At 46.1% G+C, this 26,803-nt stretch overlaps 1 protein-coding gene across 2 annotated transcripts in view; it reads right to left on the bottom strand.

The window, feature by feature from the left end:
* Nucleotides 1-1,065: 1,065 nt before the first annotated feature.
* Polr2H (DNA-directed RNA polymerases I, II, and III subunit Rpb8) overlaps nucleotides 1,066-26,803 on the bottom strand; it is a 301,372-nt gene continuing 275,634 nt past the window's right edge. For both annotated transcript variants that reach the window (XM_071691846.1, XM_071691847.1), the window contains exon 4: nucleotides 1,066-1,486. In XM_071691846.1, coding sequence (XP_071547947.1) covers nucleotides 1,369-1,486 — 118 coding nt within the window. In that variant the 3' untranslated portion in view covers nucleotides 1,066-1,368. The remainder of the gene's footprint in view (nucleotides 1,487-26,803) is intronic.

Below are 26,803 nucleotides of genomic sequence, written 5' to 3'. Positions count from 1 at the left end.
GGGGCCTGGATGTGGAAAGGGAGCTGTGGTTTCGGGCATTGCATAACGAGGCCTTTGTTGTCTTTTCCTAGCGCTACCCCGCACACATGAGGGGGGGGGGGGATGGTGTTCCATGTGTGGCGAAGTGGCGATGGGAATGAATAAAGGCAGACAGTGTGAATTGTGTGCATGGGTATATATGTATGTGTCTGTGTGTGTATATATATGTGTACATTGAGATGTATAGGTATGTATATTTGTGTGTGTGGTCGTGTGTGTATATACATGTGTATGGGGTGGGTTGGGCCATTTCTTTCGTCTGTTTCCTTGCGCTACCTCGCAAACGCGGGAGACTGCGACAAAGCAAAATAAAAATTAATAATAAGATTTTATACAAATATATAGAAATATACCAGCAGATATTGCTCATTTATTGGATGGGAAAAATCCCTAATCATAAATTTAGCAAGGTTTTTCCAGACTTGAAAAATGGACAAGTGCTTTGCGAATACTTTAAGTAGTGTTACAATGACAGATTTTTGCAATTATTCTAAGATACAGAGAATAAAATCTTAAATAAACTGAGACTACTAAAATTTATATTTATACACTTCAACTTTAGTTTTCTAACGTTTTTTCCTACTACTACATAAATACTTATTTAGGGTCGCAAATCTACCTCACAAAACTGGGGGTCCATCTGCCAGTCTGTTGGGTTGAGTGCTGCAGTTCTACAAAATAAATTCCTAGGAAACGTGTATGCCTACAAGCACATCATCCACCTCTGTAAACTGGAATAGAAGCAAAGATTATAGATAGAATAAAATTTGTCTTCTGATAATGTGGGAGTTGGCAAGGTGGGAAGTAATAAACAATAACCTGTTTACATTTATTTGTACATGGTATTCCAAATTTAGATTTCCAACTTAAGTCTACCAAATGCCTCATTTTCATAAAACTTGGTTATAACATTCATTCATCAATCCACAACTCAAGTTCAGAGTTACTATGCTATTGTGCCAACCTGATAAGATTAATTGTTATACTGGTCAGTTTAACAATGGGGTGAAGTGATACTCATTAACGTCACCTTTCTTATTTTATTGGAAACTGTACAAAGTTTTTGGTAACCTTCATATGGTGGTACATGTTCATGAATAAAAAACTGGATGAATCCACAAGCCTTCCTGATAAAATAAATCACTTTGCTTTACTTCTAAAGATTAATTAGGCAATCATCAATACTATAAGAACATAAGATAAAGAAAATAAAGAAAAAATACAGTATATAATCTCTATTCTCAGAACAAGCTTACCATAAATGAATTTGAACTGAATCAGCTCACAATATAAAATCATGGTCCTGAGGTTGAAATGCAGCCTTTGTGATCAGTATGCAAGCTTCTTCATCAATAGGTAGATGTGTTTGTCTACTTCAAATCCATGAAGATTGTTGGCATCACCTTGCAGTCTCATCAGCAGTCCTCCATATGACACATATGCCGAACTGAAAAAGGTAATATTGTTAGTAAGTGAAAAAAGTTTTGAACATCTGTCAATTGCTATATATACTTTAAGGATCACAAAATTAGGTTTTCATATCATGAATTTTGTGAATCATGTTCAAGATGCTTAATGTATTAGAGAAAATCTACTTGAAATAAATGAGTTCTCTATTTGTCTAAGCTGTCCATTCTTAAAACACACATTCCTTTGCCTTGATCTTTCTCATTGCCTATCTTCTCTTCCCCTTGCACACTGCCCTCTCATCTCCCTCTCTTTTTTTTTCTCTCATATTCATGCAATCTCAGTATGTCATTTCTCTGTATTCTCACCTCTCCTCTATCTTCCAACTTTGCTCCTACTGTCATCTTTCTATCCTCCTCCACTCTCCTGCTTTGGTCCTAATTCTTTTCCTCTTTCCATTTTTGATCTCTTTCCCCCACTAAAATTTTCTTCCTCTTGCTTTCTCTCCACTCTTGTCTCCTTCTTTCCAAACACACTCTTTTCTTCTCCATTATCCCTTTGTATCCCTTTTCCATACTTTATTTCTTCCTCCCTTATCCCTCCCCTGTTCTGTATTCTCTTTCCCTTTCTCCCCATCCATCATCCATCTTCCCTCTCATTATCCTATTTTTCTCTCAAACATAGAAATTCTCTCAACGACTAGTTTCAATAATTTGTCACCTTTACTCACTCATATGATAGTACAGTACTATGTTACTTCCATCATATACTTTCCCTGTGCATCCCTCCATCACAAACAGCCATGATAAGTTATTTAAACATCTCCCTTATTTGCACACTGTTCAAATATTACCTAAACATACCCATGGCTCACACTCAGGTCTGATACCTTTGCTTATAGAGGATTGAAAATAAGTTACCAAAATATTTTGCAATTCTGATAATAAAACATCCAAGCATGCCCATTTACTAATATACTTCTGGAGTTAAGTTTCACATTGTTCTGATGATCAGTTACCTACATATATTGTCTAGATCCCTCTTGTTAAAACATCTGTAATGCACATGCTACCTCATGATAATGGTGTTTGCAAGGGGTAACCCTTGCTAACACCAAGTAGGAAGTATATCAGTATAATGTAAGATTATGTGTGTAACTGTGTTAACTGTGAACACCAAGTTAACTGTTTCTATATTATTTAAAGATAGAGTGAAATTAACAGCATGAAAAGATAGATAAATGATATGCAAATCTGAGATTTATGGTATACTGTAATGATAATAACACTAAACTGAGATCAAACATGGTAATTATTGCCTTATTACAATACCTCACGACAGAGAAAGGTAACAAAAGTTTGAATGGGATATAGTAAATTTCACCCTAACAGTAAGAACATGGGCCTTGATGGATGATCTGTCAGCAGTTGTCCAGAACCCTACGATGTTGGGATGGATGTTGGTGGTTAAGACGTGGAGAGGGAGCAGTGCAGATAGTGGTTGTGATCCAAACACACAACCAGCTAACCACACTGCCACACCCACACGCCCACACTTATGTTCCCCATCAGAACAAATTGAAATAGTGCCTTCTAAATGGAATCATATGATAATGGTATTAGTATGATAATAAAAAAAATCTAAATTATACAATAAATGCCATTTATGACAAAATGGAAAATATTAGAAACTCAGTGATTGAAATACAATATCAACCTCATATACACATATACCAGTATATATATATATAGCCAATAGATATATTTCCAGACTTCGCCTGCATGAGGTTACACCACAAGTGAAAAGGCTGTATAATTGTCAGTTGGTGAAAAAGTATTTATCTTATTTATTTATTTATTTTGCTTTGTCGCTGTCTCCCGCATTAGCGATGCAGCACAAGGAAACAGACGAAAGAATGGCCCAACGCATCCACATACACATGTATATACATACACGTCCACACATGTAAATATACATACCTATACTTCTCAACGTATACATATATATACACACACAGACATATACATATATACACATGTACATAATTCATATTGTCTGCCCTTATTCATTCCCATCGCCACCCTGCCACACATAAAATAATAACACCCTCCCCCCTCATGTGTGCGAGGTAGTGCTAGGAAAAGACAACAAAGGCCACATTCGTTCACACTCAGTCTCTAGCTGTCATGTAATAATGCACCGAAACCACAGCTCCCTTTCCACATCCAGGCCCCACAGAACTTTCCACGGTTTATCCCAGATGCTTCACATGCCCTGGTTCAATCCATTGACAGCACATCAACCCCGGTATACCGCATCGTTCCAATTCACTCTATTCCTTGCACGCCTTTCACCCTCCTGCATGTTTAGGCCCCGATCACTCAAAATCTTTTTCACTCCATCTTTCCACCTCCAATTTGGTCTCTCACTTCTCGTTCCCTCCACCTCTGACACATATATCCTCTTAGTCAATCTTTCCTCACTCATTCTCTCCGACCAAACCATTTCAAAATACCCTCTTCTGCTCTCTCAACCACACTCTTTTTATTACCACATATCTCTCTTACCCTATTATTACTCACTCAATCAGACCACCTCACACCATATATTTTCCTCAAACATCTCATTTCCAGCACATCCACCCTCCTCCACACAACTCTATCTATAGCCCATGCCGTGCAACCATATAACATTGTTAGAACCACTATTCCTTCAAGCATATCCATTTTTGCTTTCTGAGATAACAGAATGTGTGGAGGCCCCTTCCACACATTTTTCAACCCTCCCAGAACTTTCGCCCCCTCCCTCATCCTATGACTCACTTCCGCTTCCATGGTTCCATTCACTGCCAAAACCACTCCCAGATATCTAAAACACTTCACTTCCTCCAGTTTTCCTCCATTCAAACTTACCTCCCAGCTGAATTGTCCCTCAACCCTACTGTACCTAATAACCTAGCTCTTATTCACATTCACTCTCAGCTTTCTTCTTTCACACACTTTATCAAACTCAGTACACATACAGGTTGTACCTCTTTAATCTGGCAAATTTGTAACTGTCCATTGCCAGACACAAAAATTTACTCCTAAGTCATACGCAGTTGACGATCCAATCTCATAATACTAATACAAAGTCTTTACAGAATTTCCTTTATCTGATTTTTTCAGTAACTGTACCTTTATAAGCATAGGTAATGATTTGTGCCTATGCTTATTGGCAACAGCACCATCTGTACCTCTTGGTCTCTTGGATGACATCCTGAAGAGCTAAAATACAGCTGACTATAAGTTAACAGAACTGTTAATCAGCTCGGCTACAGTGTAAACAGGTTTTGGTGTCTTTGCACCGTTAACAGTGCTGCCCAGGTGTCAGATCCACAAACTACTAACTAATGGCAGCAGATTCAAAATATGCCGGACCATGGGAGTTGCCGGACAACATAGTGCCAGATTAGATAGGTACAACCTGTACTGCCTGATTGGTATGTATTAAATATATGCAGAAAAGGATTATGCATAGACGAATGTGTAATTATGAAGATTTAAATGAAACAACATATAGATGGTACTTAATCTATGTACCGATTTTTCCATTCTTTTTCTTCATCTTATTATCATAATAATCACTATAATTGCTATAATCAGTGTTTATATTTTTGTAATTATTATTGTTATTATCATTATCATCAATTATCTGAATATAAGTTAAACTGCTAGTGAAAGAGAAAAGTGAGGTGTATGGACAATATCTGAAGTGATGAAGTGCAAGTACAAGAGATGTAGTGCAAGGAAAAGTAGCACGTGGTCAAGGAAAGAGATAAAGCAAAAAGGGGGTCAATTGAGAGAGGGATGTGACTACATCAATCAACTTCAGAGTGTATAAAGAATGTTTTAGAAGGATGTGGACAGTGTGGGAAGGACATGGGATCAAATGGATGCATCAGTGAGGGAGCAGAGGGGCAAGTGGCTACAGTCACATAAGTGGGTGTAAAAGAGATAGAGCATTTTGAAGGACTGATGAACACGTTACATGCATGGTGTCACAAGTTTTTTGGAATGAGATGGCATGTGGAGTGTTATATTTGGCAGACAGAATGGTATAAAGAGAGGAGGTGGGGGACAAAAAACTTGCTTAAAACGAAGTGCAGCAAAGCATCGCGAGGGAATGGGGCTGCAGTTGAGTTTCTCAAGAAGAGGTGTGAAAGTGTTGTTGACTGTTTTGTCAGGCTATTCAGCATATCTATGGCCCAAGGTGAGGTCCCTGAGGACTGACAGAAGGCATTTACAGTGCCCTTATATAAAGGTGAGGGGGGGACAAAGGTGAATGTTTGGAATACAGAGGTATAAGCCTGTTGAATGTACCTGGTGAGATGTATGGGAGTGTGGTGACTGAGATGGTGGAGGCATGCACATAGCAATTGACTGGGGAGGAACAGTGTAGCTTTAAAGGAGGTTGAGGATGTGTGGGCCACATGTTTGCTTTGAAAATTTTGTGAGAAACACTTTGAGAAAGGAAGTGAACTACATGTGGCATCATGAATCTAAGAAACAAACTTACAATAGGGTTAAAAGCAAGGTCTTGGGGAAAGTTACTCCAGGTAGAGAAGTTTTTACCAAGAAAGTAAGGTATGGGTACTACTGGGAGGGAAATGGCTGTAAATGATTCCCTGCAAAGATGGTTTTTTGTCAAGGATATTGTGTTATTTTTTACTGTTCATAGATAGGGATGGTAAGACAGGAGAATGCAAGTGTTTTAGGGTGAGGGGCAGGACTATGGTATGCTAAGGGGAAAGGGGAAATGAGAGATGAATCAGTTGCTGTTTGCAGATGACACAACTCTGGGTCACAGACTCAACAGGGAAAATCCCAGAACAGAGATGAGAATAAATGTGAACAAAAGTAGAGTAAAGAGGTGCAGTAGAGATATAAGACAAGGTGGTTCAAATGAAAGGTTGAATAGGGAGGATCTTGAGAAAGTGGAGTGCTTTTAGTACTTGGGAAAGGAAGCAGTAATGGATGTGACCATTTGATCTCATTTCAACATGAAACTACATAATTCCTGAAGTCCCTCCAACAATGGAATTTCACACAAGCAATCTCGCCAGTATGACGTTTTTCAAAGCATTGGAAGAAACTGTTTATGACCAGTAATCTTAATCTCACAGCACATTAATGTACCGTTTTTTTTTTTGTTTTTTTTTCAAGCTGAAACGGCATACTCAACTGACGCCCTTGTCAGGCCATCCAATTAACTATATATCTATATATACATAAGCCTGGGCAGATAATCGTAGTATCGACAAACTTCTAAAGGTGGATGAACACTTAGGTTGACTATGGACCGACTGCCGCAACCAGGATTCGAACCTAAGCGCTCGACCCTGGGCAGCCCGTGAATGCGTAACGGTCAGGAACGTTAACCATTACACCACGAAAGTCTCCACTTACACCACTTACTACAAGTTATATAAACGATGTCATAACCTCCTTGTCCACATCTATGGGCATCAAAGCATTGAATGCTTGCGCCATCACCTGGATACAATTCACATCACCGAATTCATGCACTGTCGTGCTCACGCGATAGCATCTAGCTTGGTGATTAATACATCATTTTGTTCGGTGAATATCTCAAAAGGTTTTTGATCATCGGAGGAATTAAATGTAAAATATCTTCAGTCTGATATTAGGGGGTTTTAGGCCTATCGACCGCTGGTATCATTACGAGCGTCGACGCTAAATTACCACGAGATTTTAAGACCTAAGACCACCACATACATACATTGTAGCAAAGTGTAATGACGTATATTTCGAGGAGAGAGAGAGAGAGAGAGAGAGAGAGAGAGAGAGAGAGAGAGAGAGAATCTTTTTACCAATTTTGAACTGATCACTATTTATGTTTCGAACGTAATGACGGATCTTACTCAAGTATTGAATCGTACAACAATGTGGAAACGTCCTTCTTCTTGGTTAGTAGCACTGACACACCAACTTTATGTAAATTTGCTCATAAGAAAACACTACGTCTTGATACAATTAGGGCTGGTAGCTTGTGACCGTTATGTAGACAAGATCTTGTCTTGCTGCAATTACCATTACAAGTTTGTGGTTTTCATGTTTTGGGACCGTGCAAAATGGCAGTGATTTTTACGTTGTCGCTGAGGTATGCTAAATCGGTTCACTGATAATCTTTCAAAGAGCAGTGCTCTAAGTATCCCCGGTCATATTCATTGTACTAATAGACGAAAAAAAAAAAGAGAATAAAAAAGACGTGTTGTAGGATACAGCAACTCGTGTACAAAAGGCTTCAAATAATTGTTCTTCCGGGGTGCTTCTCAACACATCTGCTTCCTGTTCAAGTAAACGCCTCGACACATACCTGAATACTGTCCAAATTCTTCAAATATTCCTCCTTCCAAATACCATCGGTCGTAAACCTCCAACAATTAACCGACAATTACTAAATCCAGCCCCAGTAACGAGACATTAAGGTTCAATCTCGATTATTTTCAACAAGTGATTGATAACTGCTTTCTCCCATATGATTGTTAAGAAGTGTGTCTAAAGTCAGTTTATCTTATTCAGGGATTTGGTCAAATTCCCTTGTTTCTAAGTTCTTTTTTAACATATCCTTTTTTACTCATTACCCTGCTGGTCTTTGTCTCCACAGCGAGGTTGCATCAAGAACAAATATCCTTACCTAACGTAAACAATAACTAAGGTCTTTAAGTCATATCTATATCAAAAAAAAAAAAAAAAATCGGATTTTGATACGAGGATCGCACATGCGTTTCTTAATCTTTTGTCGTGTCACTTACGTACATATCTAAATTTGGTCCGAGTAGAAATGGTTGGCATTTATAACAATATGGACACAATATAAACACATTCTCTTCCCATAATTAGTTTAATGATAACAATATGGACACATTGTCTTCCCATAATTAGTTTAATGATAACAATATGGACACATTGTCTTCCCATAATTAGTTTAATGATAACAATATGGACACATTCTCTTCCCATAATTAGTTTAATGATAACAATATGGACACATTCTCTTCCCATAATCAGTTTACTTTCTTCCCCAAGGCTTCTCTTCTGAAATGGCCCTTGCAGCTCTCTGGAAGTCGATCACGTCCACTGGGGAGGAGCCACAAGCTGAGGAGGGTGTTGAAGCTTGTACAGCATGACTGTGCTGGGGTGAGCACAGGCCTAAATGTGGGGCAGGAGCGCATTACCACGTCAACTACGACGTGGAAATGAATTGAAACTTGACACATATTAACTTTACTTTCTTAAAGTATATCATTTTGGTAACTCTGAGAGACTGGTGGTAGTGAGAGCCCAGGCGAGAAAGTACAACTAGTGCATGTCTGGGATGCGTAATTTTTGATGGTTGTATGTGTGGGGGAAATGGTTTTTTAAGACTGGGCTGGGAGCATGGTTGCTTATTGCTTGTTAGGTAATTACGGTCTGTTTGTTGGTAGAGAGACTAAGTATAGGCTGTGGAAATGCGATGCAAGGGGAAGCTTTTCATTTCCATCTCATGGCTGGTGTTTGGTTATGAAGTGGTGCCGGACATAGAGGTTCTAAGGCTCTTGCAAAGAACTGAGCGCCGGACATAAAGGATCTAAGGCTCTTGCAAAGAACTGAGTGCCGGACATAAAGGATCTAAGGCTCTTGCAAAGAACTGAGTGCCGGACATAAAGGATCTAATGCTCTTGCAAAGAACTGAGTGCCGGACATAAAGGATCTAAGGCTCTTGCAAAGAATTGAGTGCCGGACATAAAGGATCTAAGGCTCTTGCAAAGAACTGAGTGCCGGACATAAAGGATCTAATGCTCTTGCAAATAATTGAGTGCCCAGCACATTGGGACAGGATTCTCTTGGAAATATCTACCTTCCATCGTTCAAGTGCGGAATGTCTGTGATGGCTGGGCTGATCGTTGTGGTAGCTCTGTTTTGTGGTTTGTAGCTTTGTTATAACTGATAATGAAAAGGTGGATGATTAGGCAGGTCACTGCATGTAATCATGCTTGATAACAGATCAACAGATGTTGGTCAAAAGTAACAACAGAGGCAGCAAACAGTTGATTAATCCTAGAGGGAACACGATTCTCGTCTGCAGTCTCAGAATGTGACAGATTTCGAGGGCACATATTCATATCAAAATATGAGCACAGACGTTACTCAAAAGTACTCTTATGAGTGAGGGTTCCTTTGAAGTCATATATTTTTTTGAACCATAAATATATAAGGTTCGGAGTCTGTTTGTACTGAAATAGGCAAATTAGTGATTCTGGGCAGTGTATTCAGATGAAAGACGTCTGTATCAATGTTTCCTCAAAGGTATAAATTTTGAATGAATCAAGACAAAGTGCAGAGGAATTAATTAATATCAAGTATCCTATTTGTTTGTTTGTTTGTGTGTGTGTGTGTGTACAGGATGACACCATGTAGCACCCCCACTGTGTTCCCTAGTCTGTGTCCACGTATTGTTTCTGGGGACCTCGATGAACCAGAAAGTCTACATGAGGTCCCCTTATTGTCATGATCCATACATATACTGCCTTATATATATATATATATATATATATATATATATATATATATATATATATATATATATATATATATATATATATATCATTCTTTATTTCCTCTACATCAACAAACATGTAAGGGCCTGAAGGAATGTAGGTTGAGATAACATCTATCATAATGGAAGTCTTGCCAATTTTCCACAATCACTAACTTTAATTACCACACTCCATTGTTGTGAAATGATGTATAGTCTTGGATTATTTGCCAACTGGACAATGGTTGTCATTCCTCTGCCAATCACAAGATAATCGAATGAAAAAAAAAAAGACGTCAGCTGATAAGAATGAAGAGCTTTATCAGTCAGATGATAAGTATAGGCTCTCTCTCTGCTCGTCTAAGATCACCCAATCTATGGCCTATCATTAAGCCTGGATGTGACTGGTTACCAAAGACCTGGCCAGCTTTGAGACGTCACACACAGGCAGCTAACTGATCAAAAGCCTTTGTAAGCTTTTCAAGGAATGATCAGACCTGATTAAACTCGTCCGACCGACCCATCCCACATCAAGAGGGAGGCAGTGATGAAATGTATCAGTACGCCAGCTGACAGAACTAAGCTATATCACCCACGTCCAGTAAGTAGCGCCTAGGGAAACAAAGATCCAGTCTTTACTATATATATATATATATATATATATATATATATATATATATATATATATATATATATATATATATATATATATATATCTTCCCAGTCAGACTAAAGCGTTGTGAATAGGAGTAAGAAAAATAAAATCAGTCACAGGTAAATTTAATTTCTAAAAATAACAAAAAGATACAAAAATTACATAGAAAACATCTTTAGAATTATAGGCACACACACACACACACACACACACACACACACACACACACACACACACACACACGCTGTATGTATGTATATATATATATATATATATATATATATATATATATATATATATATATATATATATATATATATATATATATACTAACATTACTCATGAAGAAAAATTGAATCATCATATAAAAATAACTGCTTCAGTACTACATAGCAGATCCAACACAGATGGACATTATCATGAATATCATCACTAACATCAAACACCTGTATACTGAACACGGAATGACGTGTAGCAGTAATATAAACAACCCTTGATAACGACCGTACTACCCGTGGGTGTAATGGCCTGGTCTATGACCTGATATTTCAAGATGGGTCAGGTCAAAGACCCAGCCATCGTGTGAATGGTTAGTACCGTCGTGCTTACGAGATCAAGGGAGGTCATCTGTCTCACTAGAGATTAACATGAGATATACAATTTAACATAAGTTACAACATGTCTCATACACCATCGTGTATATCCTTTTTTTTTTTTTCCACCCAATTCCCATTTTCACGGGGTGGGTCAGGTGCACACAGTGCTACACTCTCTGTGGGGAGGGACGTATGCTTAACCCGGGTCCCTAACCTGTAGACTTGAGATAATTGCAGGGTCGAACAGTACCCTTGATCAGGCAGGTACCCCCCAGCTACCAGACCAAACCAGTAATGGCTCAACCATCTAAACTATACATCAGACCCTGAAAAACAGCCATCACGGCAGAGTAAACATGTCATAACAACAGGTACACTTAAGATCATCCTTAAATGTCATATAGGAAGATGACACAATGGAAGAGAGAGAGAGAGAGAGAGAGAGAGAGAGAGAGAGAGAGAGAGAGAGAGAGAGAGAGAGAGAGAGAGAGAGAGAGAGACTCAGTACAGGACATGAGAGGGTCCGTGATGGACAAATTATGTTGACAACTGATCATGTGACCCAACACAGTCAGGATGTGACATCACACCACCAGCCCGAAGACACACACAGCCACACACACACACACATACACACACACACACAACCACAACAACAACAGGAGCAGCAGCAGCAGCAGCAGCAGTAGGAACAGCAGGGACAGCAGCAGCAGCAGCTATGATCCGAGCTAGGATGACATACCAGACAATGCATTTACAGATTCACAAGGGGGAAACCACATGTAAATGCACTTCTGGTACGCAACCGTGCTGGACGAACCACACGCCCTTGTGGCCGCTGGCGAGTCCGGGGTCCTGGCGCCAACACCTCCCTCATTACACATATATATATATACTTTTTTCCGCTACGATGCCCCCAGTAAACTTCCCTCCCACAAGTGTGAGGCAGCGACGCTCCTCCGTCATGTGCAACAGCGTTCGCCCACGGTTTTCCACAGGGCAACCGCCCGTAACACACACACACACACGAGATTGTCTTTTCATCTTCTCTTTTATTTTCAGTTTAAAGTTGTCTGTCTGTGGGTCACTTCGCGTGGCTGTGGACACTTCGGAGGAGGCTCTCGAGGTCACTACGAAAGTGTGTGGTTCATTCTTTCTTCCAAGATCTGAAAGGTTTCCCCATGGGGAAGGTGCTGTTCCAAACCTATCAAACGGAGTGTGGGTCTGGGGAAGCTACGATCACACGGGGGAGAGAGAGAGAGAGAGAGAGGGGGAGTGGATGACGCACACTGTATCGTCTCGCTTCTTCACCAGCACTACTGTCATCTCCACCATTATCGCCACCACCACCAACCACCGACAACACGCCACGCTCCCACACCAGCAGCGCGCGCGTCGCCTCACCACACCACGAGTGGCGGTGAATAATGAATAACAAACTGGAGGAGGTCTGTGAGGAACTGGTCAGCGGACGGGTGTTGCAGACGCGAGCCAGAGGGAAGCCATGCCAATACACAGCCATGCAGGTTAGGTACGCATGACCCCACGAGAAGGGAACAACACAACGCATGGCACTCAGCCCGTAGACCACACCGCTCCAGGCGTTCGTCAGTCGATAATGAAGTCACCAAACGGTCCAGTGGTACGAGTCTACTACCGCGAGGTTACGACCGCACGTAACCTCGTCGCGGACGGTCGCACGTCTCCTGACGTCTGTACTCCCCCCCCCTCCCCGTGTGACCCCACGGGCTACTGTGATAGGCCGCAGGGGGGGAGGGGGAGGCGTTCTCTAAGGGTGGCGAAGATGACCTCCTCCACCACAAAGAAGCAGCCAGCCAGGAAATACTTGAGCTGTATTTTTGGTTGTGGGTGACTCAACGTGGGGGAGTGACACACACACACACACACACACACACACACACTTGTACTCACACAAACAGACACACACACACGCACACCTGCCCGTCCCTCACACCTGGCTCGTCAGTGTCCCCACTCGCTGCGTGTCGGGAGTCCACACACACACGCCATGTGCCCCTCAGGTTCACCAACCTCCCTCCAGTCAATGTAGCGAGGGTAAGGTGTCAGCCTGCAGGTAGAGCAGCCAGTGGCACGCACCCCCCGCCTCAAGACCTCGGTTACCTGACCCTCTTTCTCCTCCCCGCCTCCCCCCACGTCAACTTGACCGTCTTCCTCACTGTCAAATTGACCGTCACCCTCCCTCCGTCAAGTCTACCTGTAGGCCTGACCGTCACAGTCTAACTGTCAACTTGACCGTCTCTCTCTATCCGTCCGTCACATTTAAACCTGTCAACTTGACAGCCTCCGTCCGTCAGAGTCCACCCGTCCACTGTCAAGCACCCGTCACATCGCGGCCACGTGAACGGACGCCCCGACGATAAGCCACAACGGTGCACGTGATCTAACACGATCGTTTACGTAACTCCAGCAATGGCGCCGGCGGTAACTCCCCGGCTAGGACAGTTAAGGGCGAGGGGCGTCTCGCTACTGCTGGTGTAAGGGCCCGTCGCGCCACACACGCACGCAGGGCCACGAGTGAGTTCCAGGTCGAGGGTGAGGGTGGCCGAGGGGAAGGTATGGCCAATATGTCCTCTGGGGTCAGGAGAGGTGGCCAGGTGTGGTCGAGGGGAAGGTATGGCCAATGTGTCCTCTGGGTCAGGAGAGGTGGCCAGGTGTGGTCCTCCAGCCACAGTGGCTACGAGTGGCCCCCGGGCCACGTTTCTAGCGTCGGGGTGGCCACGAGCGGGCCACTCCCGGACCACGTGGTCAGGGAGTGGTCCTTACCCCCCCTCCCACGTCTACACGTCCAGCACTGTGCCACAACCACGGCTCGTCACCACAGGTACCACGTCACTGCCATCACTAGTAACTCCCTAGTTCTCTTTATCGCTTCAGTCCACGTCCACTGGTAGCCGGAGGGAGGCGTCCGGCTTGACCTTGGGGGGGCAGAAGGGCGGAGAGCGGGCGGGCAAGCGCCCCATGTGGCCCTCCCGAAGCAGGGGTTACGGTCCTGCTGGTACCGGGGCGTCTGGAGAAATAAGGTGTGTATGGCTGGAGAGCTGGGTTTTATGCGTGTTGGGGGCGGGTTGGCGAGGTGGGTTATGGCCAGGTCTTCCATGACCACCGTGGGAGAAGTTCGTCGTCCGTCTCTGTCTGTCGCACCCCTGTCGAACCCTTGCCGCCTCAAGAGACTTATCGCCCGGCACTCACAACACCTCTTGGCGTTTGTCTCTCCTCAAATCCATGTCGTGTGTGTGTGCCCCGTAAACACACACACGCACACACACACACACACAGGCAGGCGGGCCCGGTGGGCCAGCCGCCCGCTCGGGCTGACACTGCCGATATAACAATGATATTAATGTGAGCGTCAGGAATGTGGGTGATGGCGAGGACGGGTTCCCACGGAGACCCTCCCAGGCTCAGGTGTCACCAGACTGACAGGTATGTACCGCCAGCAGTGTCGCCCTCAGGGGAAGGGCGTGGGTGTGGGCGTGGGCGTCGTCTGGGTCACACCATTCACGTTCGCAGAGACAGGGCAAGGACGCCATACATGCCACGGAAACTCGAGGTAAAGACGACTGTTTCACGCCTCATAAATGAACACAAAAGATGTGCTTCACGCAGGATCAATCTCATTTTACATCAACTAAGACGAAAATAATATTTCTCAATTAAAAAAACTCGCTAATCTTTCGCCTTTATCAAAGATGTTTGCTCATAAATTTCAGTAAATAGCCAAATCCACATGCGTTGTTACAATGTCTGTCATTTACTAAGTTCATATATATATATATATATATATATATATATATATATATATATATATATATATATATATATATATATATATATACATATATACATATATATATATATATATATATATATATATATATATATATATATATATATATACATAAGTACTGAGAATAATTGTGTTCATATCAGGAGCGTCACAGTAGAAATCAGACCATGAACTGTGTCCTGGTGTTTCCGTATGTTCAGCTTGCGCTACGACGCTGTCGCAGATCACAACGGGCACGACGGTACGCCAGACACGGTACCAGTGGGCCGTACTGTACGTGCCAGCAGACTCTACTGGACAACGGAGGAGGAGGAGGCAGTCCGTGCCCATGGGCCGGGCCTCGTACGTACACACAACCTACAACATTTGCCGTCTCCAGCAGGGGCGAGTCAACGAAGGGATCAGAGTGTCGGAAGGTGTGTGTGTGTTTACGACGGGATTCCGTCGTTAGGCAGGCACAGCGCGTAGCGCTCACCGCAGGAGAATCTAAGAGTTAGGGGGTAACGAATCGTGTGTGTGAGTTACGAAAACGTAAAAGGCGGCAGAGAAGACCAGCGCCAGGGAAGGGGGGGGCTTGACAGCCAGCACTACAGTGGCTGTTGATTTCCCTTCTCTGGCTCAGGTTGCAGTCTTTCCTGTCCTGCCTCTTAACACACACACACACACACACACACACACACATATTTTCCTCTTACGTATCAACACTATGACAAGACGTAACTCATACAACTCAGTATTCTAGATTTTCCCGCGGTGCTCTCTACGCGTCAGCACCTACAGATGACCTGGACATCGACCTGACCATTATGGCGTGTGGGTGGGTCAAAGGTCAAGCCATCGTACCGAAGTGCTCGAGGGGTGACACTGACCTGGCTCTGGATAATTATGGTACGTGACGTACCATAATTATGACGTGTACCATCCACGGTAAGACGGTACGTTTGGAAACCCCACTTGCTCATTGTGATATTCATCCACCCAAGTGTGATATTCATCCACCAAGTGTGATATTCATCCACCCAAGTGTGATATTCATCCACCAAGTGTGATATTCATCCACCAAGTGTGATATTCATCCACCCAAGTGTGATATTCATCCACGCAAGTGTGATATTCATCCACCCAAGTGTGATATTCATCCACCCAAGTGTGATATTCATCCACCCAAGTGTGATATTCATCCACCAAGTGTGATATTCATCCACCCAAGTGTGATATTCATCCACCCAAGTGTGATATTCATCTACCAAGTGTGATATTCACTCACCCAAGTGTGATATTCATCCACCCAAGTGTGATATTCATCCACCCAAGTGTGATATTCATCCACCAAGTGTGATATTCATCCACCCAAGCGTGATATTCATCCACCCAAGTGTGATATTCATCCACCCAAGTGTGATATTCATTGGAATACACCAGTGACTCCGTCTGTATCCCAGTTTGTGAATATTCTCCAAGAATACAATCATACATCTCCTACAGTATCATACATAATGAACAATACAACTTCCCTACAACAGTCACACACACAACCCGAAATACGAGAATTGTGGGAACACAACCTCCATATCAAGAGGTACCAGTTTATCTCATCCAATCAGCGTACACGTGCTTATAAGACGCACGCAGATAATGTGGTGCCCTGCAAGCAATGAAGCGACTCATCAACAAGCAAGTAACGCCTCCTCACACCTACAAGCAAGCTACAACTCTCACCTACAAGCAAACTACACCTCACACCTACAAGCAAGCCGGGCGGGGTGTATGAGAGGCGATCTCTCACATAACAGGTCCTAAGTGTGGACAGGACCACCACAGCGGTGCTGGGGCAAGACAAGGCTACAACCCCCGCGGCCTCCGCCCCCCCGGTCCACAACCCAGCAGTTGTGGAGACTCTTAACTGGGAATAACAACACAACAAGCCAATTAGGGAAAGAGTCTGGGTTTCAGTGTGTGGAAAACATGACAACACACAACTGGTGGACGACGCCCTTAACAACCAAACTATCACTTGCACGTGATCATCTATAAATGCCCCCCCCCCCCCCCCCCCCCACACACACACACCCACAACAACCTCGAATAGCTGACCAACAGCGAACGAGTGGTACAAGTTATGCACGGCATAACGTTTTCTCTCTCCTCTCGTTCCCTCAAGGGGGACCATTTACGTAATATATATATATATATATATATATATATATATATATATATATATATATATATATATATATATATATATCTATGAGAATTATTACAATCATAATCTTAACGACTCGCTAACTACGGGGTTGTGAGCAATTGGCCATAGTCATTAGAACTGGTTCACCATGGAAGCCGGACAGAAGGGGTCTCGGGTCCAAATTAAAAACCTGAATTCACAATTTATCTTTAATTCGAGAAATGTTCCAATCGCGTGTCATGAACAGGCATGCACACGTCCTCGTGCCACACGCATGCGACCTGAACCTTTGCCGAGAGGGTACGTGTTCTCTGACCTTGGTGACCTCGTCCACACCTGAGAGGTCACACAGCCAACTCGATCATGACCCGAGCAAGAACATGCAGGTCTCATGAGGGCGTGCATTGGCGGCACTGCCATGCATCAAGCGGGCATGGCAGTCATGAAGGCGTGTGTGTGTGTATCTATATATATGTCATATGGGCGTGCTATCCATAGATGGCGGGCGTGTGTGGGCGTGGTGGTGGCGGTAGTAGAGAGAGAGAGAGAAGTTAGGGAGGCGTGGGGGGAATGTGCTGGGCCGCGGGCCACAATGTGAGCAATGCAGCCAAGTAAAGGCCAGGACACAACACTACCAACTATGCACTGGTTATATATATATAGCAGGAGCAAGATAGTGCTGCACCACCAGCAGCAGCGGCGACGGTGGTATAAGACCTCCACGGTGACACGTGGCAACACTGCACACCACACAAGCCTAGTTCACACCCCACATCCCCTCCTCCTCCTCCCTCTCTATTCTAACAGGGTCTCTATATAACACAGCCTCGACGCCTCGTAAGTGTTGGAGGTGACCCGGGCTCGGGGGGGTTTAGAACACGGCGCGGGCCCCCCTTTAACCCCCCCACTTTGCCAGTACTTCACCCCCACCGAACGAACACCTCCCTCCCTGCCTCCCTCTCTGCCTGCTCATGCAGGCACCACGCCCTCGACATACGTTACGGAAAAAACATTCTAAGTATATTCTACCATGGCCTATACCCCCCCCCCCCCCCGCCCATCCGGGACCCGTCCTACCCATGATGACGATCTATGTGTGGGCCACCCACATCATGGATAGTAGACCCCCCTCAACACACACTGCTCTACCCAACATATATATATATATATATATATATATATATATATATATATATGCACACGGGGGTACACGTGGCCCTGCAATCATGTTCACCTGTATTTCTGTGCCTCAATCCATTCTTTGTTTACAGAACGTGTGTGCGGCACTTCACCACGGCAGGACACGTTTCTCAACCGCCACAAAGTCCAGAATGTGATTCATGGTCAGCAAGACACAGTCGCGCTGGATGGCTTTGATGGTACGTGAGTTCCAGGGAGAACGAGAGTGCAAGAGTGGCACTGGTTTAAGTTCGCACCAACGTTTCCGCCAGTGGGTAAGGCACGAAACGTTTGCCCCCCCAACAACCACCCTCTTTCTCCCTCCCTCCCACAATACACCCACCTCCCCCTCACTCCACCTCAACTGTCGCACTAACAAAATCGGGCCGACCCCCGACCCCGTCGCACTTAAGGGGACCTTTCCACCCCCACAGCTCTCGCCCCCGAGACTAGCCACCACAGCACGGCCATCTCTCCACCACAGCACGGCCGTCCCTCCACCACAGCACGGCCGTCCCTCCACCACAGACCTGGCCAAGGGAGGCAGGGTTTGACTGTGGGCCAATAACGTTCAACTGGTGAACCTCGAAGCGTCCAAAATGCAACAGTTGCTCCTCTCACACACAACATCGCAGACGCAGACCAGAGATGACGAGGTCACAATCTTCCTTTACACAATGCAAATGTTCCTGGGAACTTGCCAAATATTGCAGCTATTAAGATTTCTGTGCCAAATATAAGGCAGAGATAAAAATGTACATTTTAGCACTCCACTGCATGTTCTAGTTCTGCACACACGGAACCATTATGCAGCATCAAACCTGGTGTATTCAAGTCCCAAGACTAAATATCATGATGTTCAGTTTGTCTTTCTATTCCAGTTCCCTTCTGTGGGGTCAGGAGATCCACAAGAGAACACGAACAGTCGAAAAGAACACCAATAAATACTTGGGGTAATGTGGCACACATGCTTCCAGCTGATTATCAACCTGTCTCTTATGACAGAGCAAGCCCAAGCTTGTGTGGTGTGTCGGTATGACACGCAACACCCTCCTCTGCCTTCATCCTGGCTCAGTGTGACACTGCATCCTTCTCACGTTCGTGTGTCAGTGTCGACGGATAATTGTACACCTACCGGTTAGTGTGTGCGGGAAGCATGAGTGTGTGTGAGTGCGTGTGTGGGTGAGGGGAGGGCCAGGAGAGCGTGGGTGAGGGAAGGTCATGAGGTGAGAGCCAACCTACCATGAGGCCTTCCCGTGAGAGCACGGGTGAGGGGGAAGGTCATGAGGGAAGACCCGAACCTAACCAGCTGACCTTGCTGGGTGAGGGGAGACTGGGAATGTGACCGCCAGTGTTGTATGCAGCCACTTAAATAAGGAGACATTGCAACGGTGTCCCCCATACCCTCACGAGAGAGGGACCACAGTGGACCAAAGACGAGCGCTTTAAATCTCCTGGGATAGTGGGAGCAGAGGAGGAGGAGGAGGAGGAGGATAGTTCAGCCAGGTGTGTGGACTGGTGGATAGGTAGGATGAACTCTGGGTTGACTTGAGAAAAGGAGAAGGACAGACAGTGAGGACTGGAGAAGTCTGTGGATGTGCATGCTTGAGGGGGGGGGGGGGGGGTGATAATCAAAACTGGGCGTGCATGGATAGTGGGCGTGCACGGATAGTGGGCGTGCCAGGAGGGTGGGTGGGTGGGTGGTGGTGGGCGCGTGAGGCGTGGTAGGAATGTGCATCACGTGTTGCTTAACCAGGAGTTTGGTGCCAACTGCCAAGTGGGCCAGGCATTGTTGACACCAGAGTCAGCCCCTGCCAACACTACCACCACCACCACTACCACCACCTGGGGATGGGCGGGGCCTCCTCCTCCTCCTCCCCCACCACACCCACACACCCACAGTCACTGACCTCTCACACCCGACGCTGACCCCATGACACCCGTCACACAGACCACACCTAGGGAGGGGGTGTCAGGCACCCGACACCGACCATGAACTCACCACCACACGTAGCCTCCACCACTCAGGTCAAACATGGGTGGTGATGGTACGGTGATGGGGGGGGGTAAAGGTCGTAAATGGTACTTGTTCGAGGTCAAGGTAAACTCCTCATCCCCTTCCCTCCCAAAACCTCCCCTTTCCGTTAGCGCCACGGTAAACTGTCACCACGAAAAGCGGGCGGTGGTGGGCGGCGGTGGTGGGCGGCGGTGGGCGGCGGTGGTGGTGGGTTCTGGGGGGTCACACGAGGGTCGGGTATCATCTTGGGAACTTGGGATGGGAGACGTGGACCCGGTTCGACCAGGTAGGTAGGTAGGTAGGCGGGTTTAGCTACCCGGCCGGCCTGGCTGTGCGACCAGAGAACACGATCTATCTCCTCCTCCTCCAGACTGGTTTATACTGAACACCGGGCAACCTGCACGCCTTGACGTACACCAAGTGACACAGTACGACACACACCCCGACCACACTCAAGTCTGTGCAGCACACACACACACACACACACACACACACACACACACACACACACTCGTCTCTCTCGAAGCTAATTAGCTAAGCTTCGAGAGCTAGGCGCTCAGCTAAATACGCGTCTTTCTTATAGCTGACGTTAGCTTGAAGATCGAGGCTTTGAAAGCTACACTTTACGAGCAGAACAATTGACGGCAAAACACACACTTGATGACCTGACCCCACAAAGGTAAGTAATCACTATCAAACGAGCGTTGACCTGAAAGAGGATCACTTCGGGTGTATGTTGACGTGTGAAAGGAGGCAACCAGCGTGTGGCGGGATGACGTCAAAGAACGACACAGTGGATCCTGCGGATCTACCTCGCTGGGGTGTTTGGTAAGCCTCAGCCACGAGGTCAGGTCAACCCCGGGTCATCATACTTGTGGGCAGCACAGCTGTGCTCAAGGATCGTAACGCCGTGTTCAAGGATCGTTCCGTCGTGTTCAAGGGTCGTAACGTCGTGTTCAAGGATCGTACCGTCGTGTTCAAGGATCGTACCGTCGTGTTCAAGGATCGTACCGTCGTGATCAAGGGTCGTACCGTCGTGTTCAAGGATCGTACCGTCATGTTCAAGGATCGTACCGTCGTGATCAAGGGTCGTACCGTCGTGTTCAAGGATCGTACCGTCGTGTTCAAGGATCGTACCGTCATGTTCAAGGATCGTACCGTCGTGATCAAGGGTCGTACCGTCGTGTTCAAGGATCGTACCGTCGTATTCAAGGATCGTACCGTCGTGTTCAAGGGTCGTACCGTCGTGTTAGGGGGGGAAGGACATAAAATGGCTTATCTCATCCATTGCTCTGTCTCAACATTGTAATATAATCAGCCTAAAATCATAATTACAAAGTAATTAGCAAAATTACGAATTGGGTCCATATTATATGACTCAATATCTTTAGAATGGGCTTATGGGCCAATTTCAATACATTATATGATAATTGGTCAACGAGATAATCCTCAACCACTCACGAGCGTTAATGAGTCAATTATCGTTGAGTAAGCCGGTCATAATGAGCAGTTGAAGATAATGAGTGTGTGCACACAATAGCCAGGTAAATGACCATCGTGTGGGTCAGGTAGAGATGATGACCTCGCACAAGACAGCCCAATCAGAAGTTGATCACGAGTGTGTATTGAACAATTCCCCTCACAATAATGATGTACATAGTGGTACCCCGCGAGAGCTGGAGTACAGTACAGTACGGCGCGACACAGTACAGTACAGTACAGTACAGTACAGTACAGTACAGTACAGTACAGTACGGCGTGGCACGGTACAGTACAGTACAGTACAGTACAGTACAGTACAGTGCAGTACGGCGTGGCACGGTACAGTACAGTACAGTACAGTACACACACCACAAGTACTGTGCTTCTCCTAACTCGAAACGATAGTCACTGCACGCGAATATCTGACCCTTGGGTATGAAGGCCTCCTAACCTTTGACCTGACCATAATGATTGGGTCAAAGGTCGGACCACCTCCTCCATACCTAAGGGTCGTACCATCGTGCTCATGGGTCGTACAGGTCGTGTTCATGGGTCGCACAGGTAAAGCTCATGGGTCGTAGAGGTCCGTGTTCATGGGTCGCACAGGTCGTGCTCATGCGTCGCACAGGTCGTGCTCATGGGTCGTACAGGTCGTGCTCATACGTCGTACAGGTCGTGCTCATACGTCGTACAGGTCGTGCTCATACGTCGTACAGGTCGTGCTCATGGGTCGTACAGGTCGTGCTCATGGGTCGCACAGGTAAAGCTCATGGGTCGTACAGGTCGTGTTCATGGGTCGCACGGGTCGTGCTCAGCAATGTTACGGCGTCTTGGGCACAAGGTGCAACTGTAGTGGTGTCTTTGGCAGAACACCACACAACACTCCCTTCCCTTCCCTGCACCCCCCACCCCAGGCTCTCCCTGACAACCCCCTCCCCTGCACACACACACACACACACACACACACAAACTATTTGTACCCCTCCTTCCCGAAGTTTCTTTCGCCCATGCGAACGAAGAATGAAGGAAGCGAGAACAATGAAAGGAAATGGCGAACACGAGCATATATATATATATATATATATATATATATATATATATATATATATATATATATATATATATATATATATATATATATATCAAGCCCGCGTCAAATGTCGATCAAGGTCACTTTACTCAAACAGAATATCACATCCACATGACATGGACAGAACAACATTTTCAAAGACGGTCGCGATTCGTTAAGTTATTATCACGTTCTACAGCCAATCATGACTCGGTGTGTGTGTGTGTGTGTGTGTGTGTGTGTGTGTGTGTGTGTGTGTGTGTGTGTGTGTAGTCGCTGAGACACACACACACACACACACACTAGGAGAGAGGTTGTGTGGTGTTGGTGGTTGTGTGGTGTTGATGGTTGTGTGGTGTGGGACGATGTCGTCCTCAAATTCATCACTCGTGGTTCTAGTTGTGGGTCAGCTGGTTCAAGAGGTCATGCCCTCACCAGCTGACCCGCCGGTGGCCGCAGATGGCGCCAGCCAGCCAAGAATTCCTGACACCAGCTGCATGTCCCTTCCCACCTGTTCACATCGACCCAGCGTTCCTCCCTCTCCAATCTAACTTAACCCCTTGGGTTCGAGAGTACGACCCTTGAGCACATGACGGCACAACCCTCTACGGGTATATGATGACCTGGCATACGACCTGACCCCATAAATGTCAGGTCAAGGTGGGCCCTGGCCATCATACATAACGGTCGTACCGTCGCGCTCAAAGATCGTACCGTCGTGATCAAGGATCGTACCGTCCTGCTCAAGGATCGTACCGTCGTGCTCAAGGATCGTACCGTCGTGCTCAAGGATCGTACCGTCGTGCTCAAGGATCGTACCGTCGTGCTCAAGGATCGTACCGTCGTGCTCAAGGATCGTACCGTCCTGCTCAAGGATTGCACCGTCGTGCTCAAGGGTCGCACCGTCGTGCTCAAGGATCGTACCGTCGTGCTCAAGGATCGTACCGTCGTGCTCAAGGATCGTACCGTCGTGCATGAGGGCCGTACCGTTGCGTTTACTTAGCCGAGTCTTCAATCTTAGCAGCTCAATTCTACCTTCACCTTCAACCAGGGCAAATGGCATCTAGACGCTGGGTCAAGGACTACCCCCGTCAGGTTGAGGTCAAGGACTACCCCGTCATGGTGAGGTCAAGGACTACCCCCGTCAGGTTGAGATCAAGGACTACCCCCGTTATGGTGAGGTCAAGGACTACCCCCGTCAGGTTGAGGTCAAGGACTACCCCCGTCATGGTGAGGTCAAGGACTACCCCCGTTATGGTGAGGTCAAGGACTACCCCCGTTATGGTGAGGTCAAGTATCACCCATGTCAGGTCGAGGTTCAGGATGACCCCATCCAGCTGAGGCCAAGCACTAGGGGGACCGAGGTGGCCAGCCCCCCAGGTCAGGTCAGGAAGTGTGCCCCGGAGGTACACTCTCCCCCAGGTCAGGTCAGGAAGTGTGCCCCGGAGGTACACTCTCCCCCAGGGAACTGCGGCGGGGTCAAGTAGCAGCACAGACGTCCCGCCCTCGACACCGATCACCTTGCATCACCTCCGCTTATCAAAGTCCGAAAAAACAAAACACTGTCACTTTGGTTCATTATAATACGACCTGTTCCACTCTTTATCATCTTACAAACTCGTGCCACTTCACTGTTTCTAAGTCGCTATATATATATATATATATATATATATATATATATATATATATATATATATATATATATATATATATATATGAGAGGTGTGGACGTGTACATCTTCCATGACGACGCGTTTCGATCCAATACATTGGGTGAGCGTCGCTAGGGTGGGGAAGGTCGCAGTATTCTCGGGCCGGCACTGCAGTAACGTCTGCATCGTGGCCCAGAAAAAAATCACTGAAGCACCGGATAATACACGACCAGGAGAGGCGGGTGGGCGGCGGGGTCGACCCAGCAGAACCTGGGTGGCGGCGGTGGTAGCGGTGTGGTGGTGGTGGTGGCGGTGGTGGTGGAGAGAGCCATACTGGGGCCAGCTAGCGTGGTACACCTCGACGTGTGTGTGTGTGTGTGGTGTCCGGCCGCAGAAAAATTTCCCCCCCCCGCTCCACTTGCTGGGTCCTCTGCCCTGCCACACTACCGCCCCAGCCACATGAGAGGCGTGTGGCAGTGGCATTGCGAAGGTGGCTGGTGTGTGTGTGTGTGTGTGTGTGTGTGTGTGTAGCAAGTGGTGCAGCCAACAGAACCAGCGGCCGCCGCTTGCTGGACCCCAGCCACACTCACACACACGCACACACACACACACACTCAGCCTACGTGACCGACCTTAGTCACACGTCTGGCTTCCTCAACACTACAGCAACGCTCCTCTCTCTCACACACACACACTCTCACACACACACACTCCCTCTCTCCTATTACCCACAACTACCCAACTACCTCATCAACCCGCCGAAACCAACGGCCTCCCTCAGGTTAAACGAATCGGAAACCCTCTTACGAGGCTCTGCAGCACAGAGAGAATTTGCCAGCCACACTTCCTCATGTAGAGAGAGGGAGGGAGCGACGGAGGGAGGGAGGGACGGAGGGAGGGACATTCCAAAAGAGCGAACACTCACAGTATTGATCACCACTACGTTCAAGGTCGTCCCTACCACCATGCTGTACTCTGTCTAACAAGAGGGAGGGACAACTTCACCCTCAGTGCATACTGGAAGGAGGAGGAGAAGACACATTGCTGTGTGCAAGACGGTGGCGTCTCGAAGGACACCACGTACACACTCGTCTGTCCTCAGTTCAACAAATGTTCAAGCCGCACGGCATCAACCTACGGAGGTATGCAGGCTCATGAAGTGCAATGGTGATCATCTGCTGAACTGATGGTTAACACTTGACTTACTCCAGTGAGTCCCAGCTCTCGGAACTACTCTGAACACTGTTAGTGTGGTAGATCTGTCTCAATGTACCTCAGGTCAAGGGTCACGACCTGTCACAGGTTCCCTGTGTACTCAGGCCTCATGACCTCTGTTTACTACGACTCTGACCTTAACAAGGGTCACAAGATGTCTGGGTCCTTCCCAGTTTTGGCTTAATCACACGACATCCTCACACATGCTCGTAGCTTAATTAAAGACAGTATGAGACACTTTTAATGGTCATTTATTGTGAAATAAAGGACCGAAAAGCTTGTATAAAACACACACACACACACACACACACACACACACACACATAAGGCGATGCATTACTACGTAGTTTTGACACTCCTGGACGCTCATGATTTAATGTATGTTCAGTCCAAGGCTACAACTACACTGGCGCATTGGAAAAAGAAACGAGAAAAAGCTTTTACACAAAAACATGCGATGGTGATCGGTGGAGAGATCCACTTTAAAAAGCCCCATTTGGACATACGACCAGCTACCTCCTGCTGCTTCTGCTTAGCAGTATCTCCACATCTATTGCTCCTGCTGCTCCTGCTGACCCCCATCAGCTGCTGCTCAACACCACACTGAACAAGGAACGCGGCAGAACCGAGAGAGAAGTTCAACCTGGTTTTTTTTAAACCCGAGTCTTCGTCACGTGTGTGAAGCCAAGGGAAAACATGTTCCAACAACGGAACTTAAAACGACCACAGGGACAAGTCTTTTAGAAATACCTCTGGGATCAGTACCGTCCCACAGGATCCCAGGGAGAAAGGAATGGAAGAGAGACTTGGAAAGGCACAAAATGCAAGAATATATATATACAGTTAAATTTCACAAACCTGGTCTTGCGCAGCTCCGAGATGAGGATGACCTGAAATA

Source organism: Panulirus ornatus, chromosome 51 (assembly GCF_036320965.1).
Source record: "Panulirus ornatus isolate Po-2019 chromosome 51, ASM3632096v1, whole genome shotgun sequence".
In the NCBI taxonomy this organism is placed as follows: domain Eukaryota; kingdom Metazoa; phylum Arthropoda; class Malacostraca; order Decapoda; family Palinuridae; genus Panulirus; species Panulirus ornatus.
Note: the sequence above shows the minus strand (reverse complement) of the source record. Positions and strands in the feature narration are given on the sequence as shown.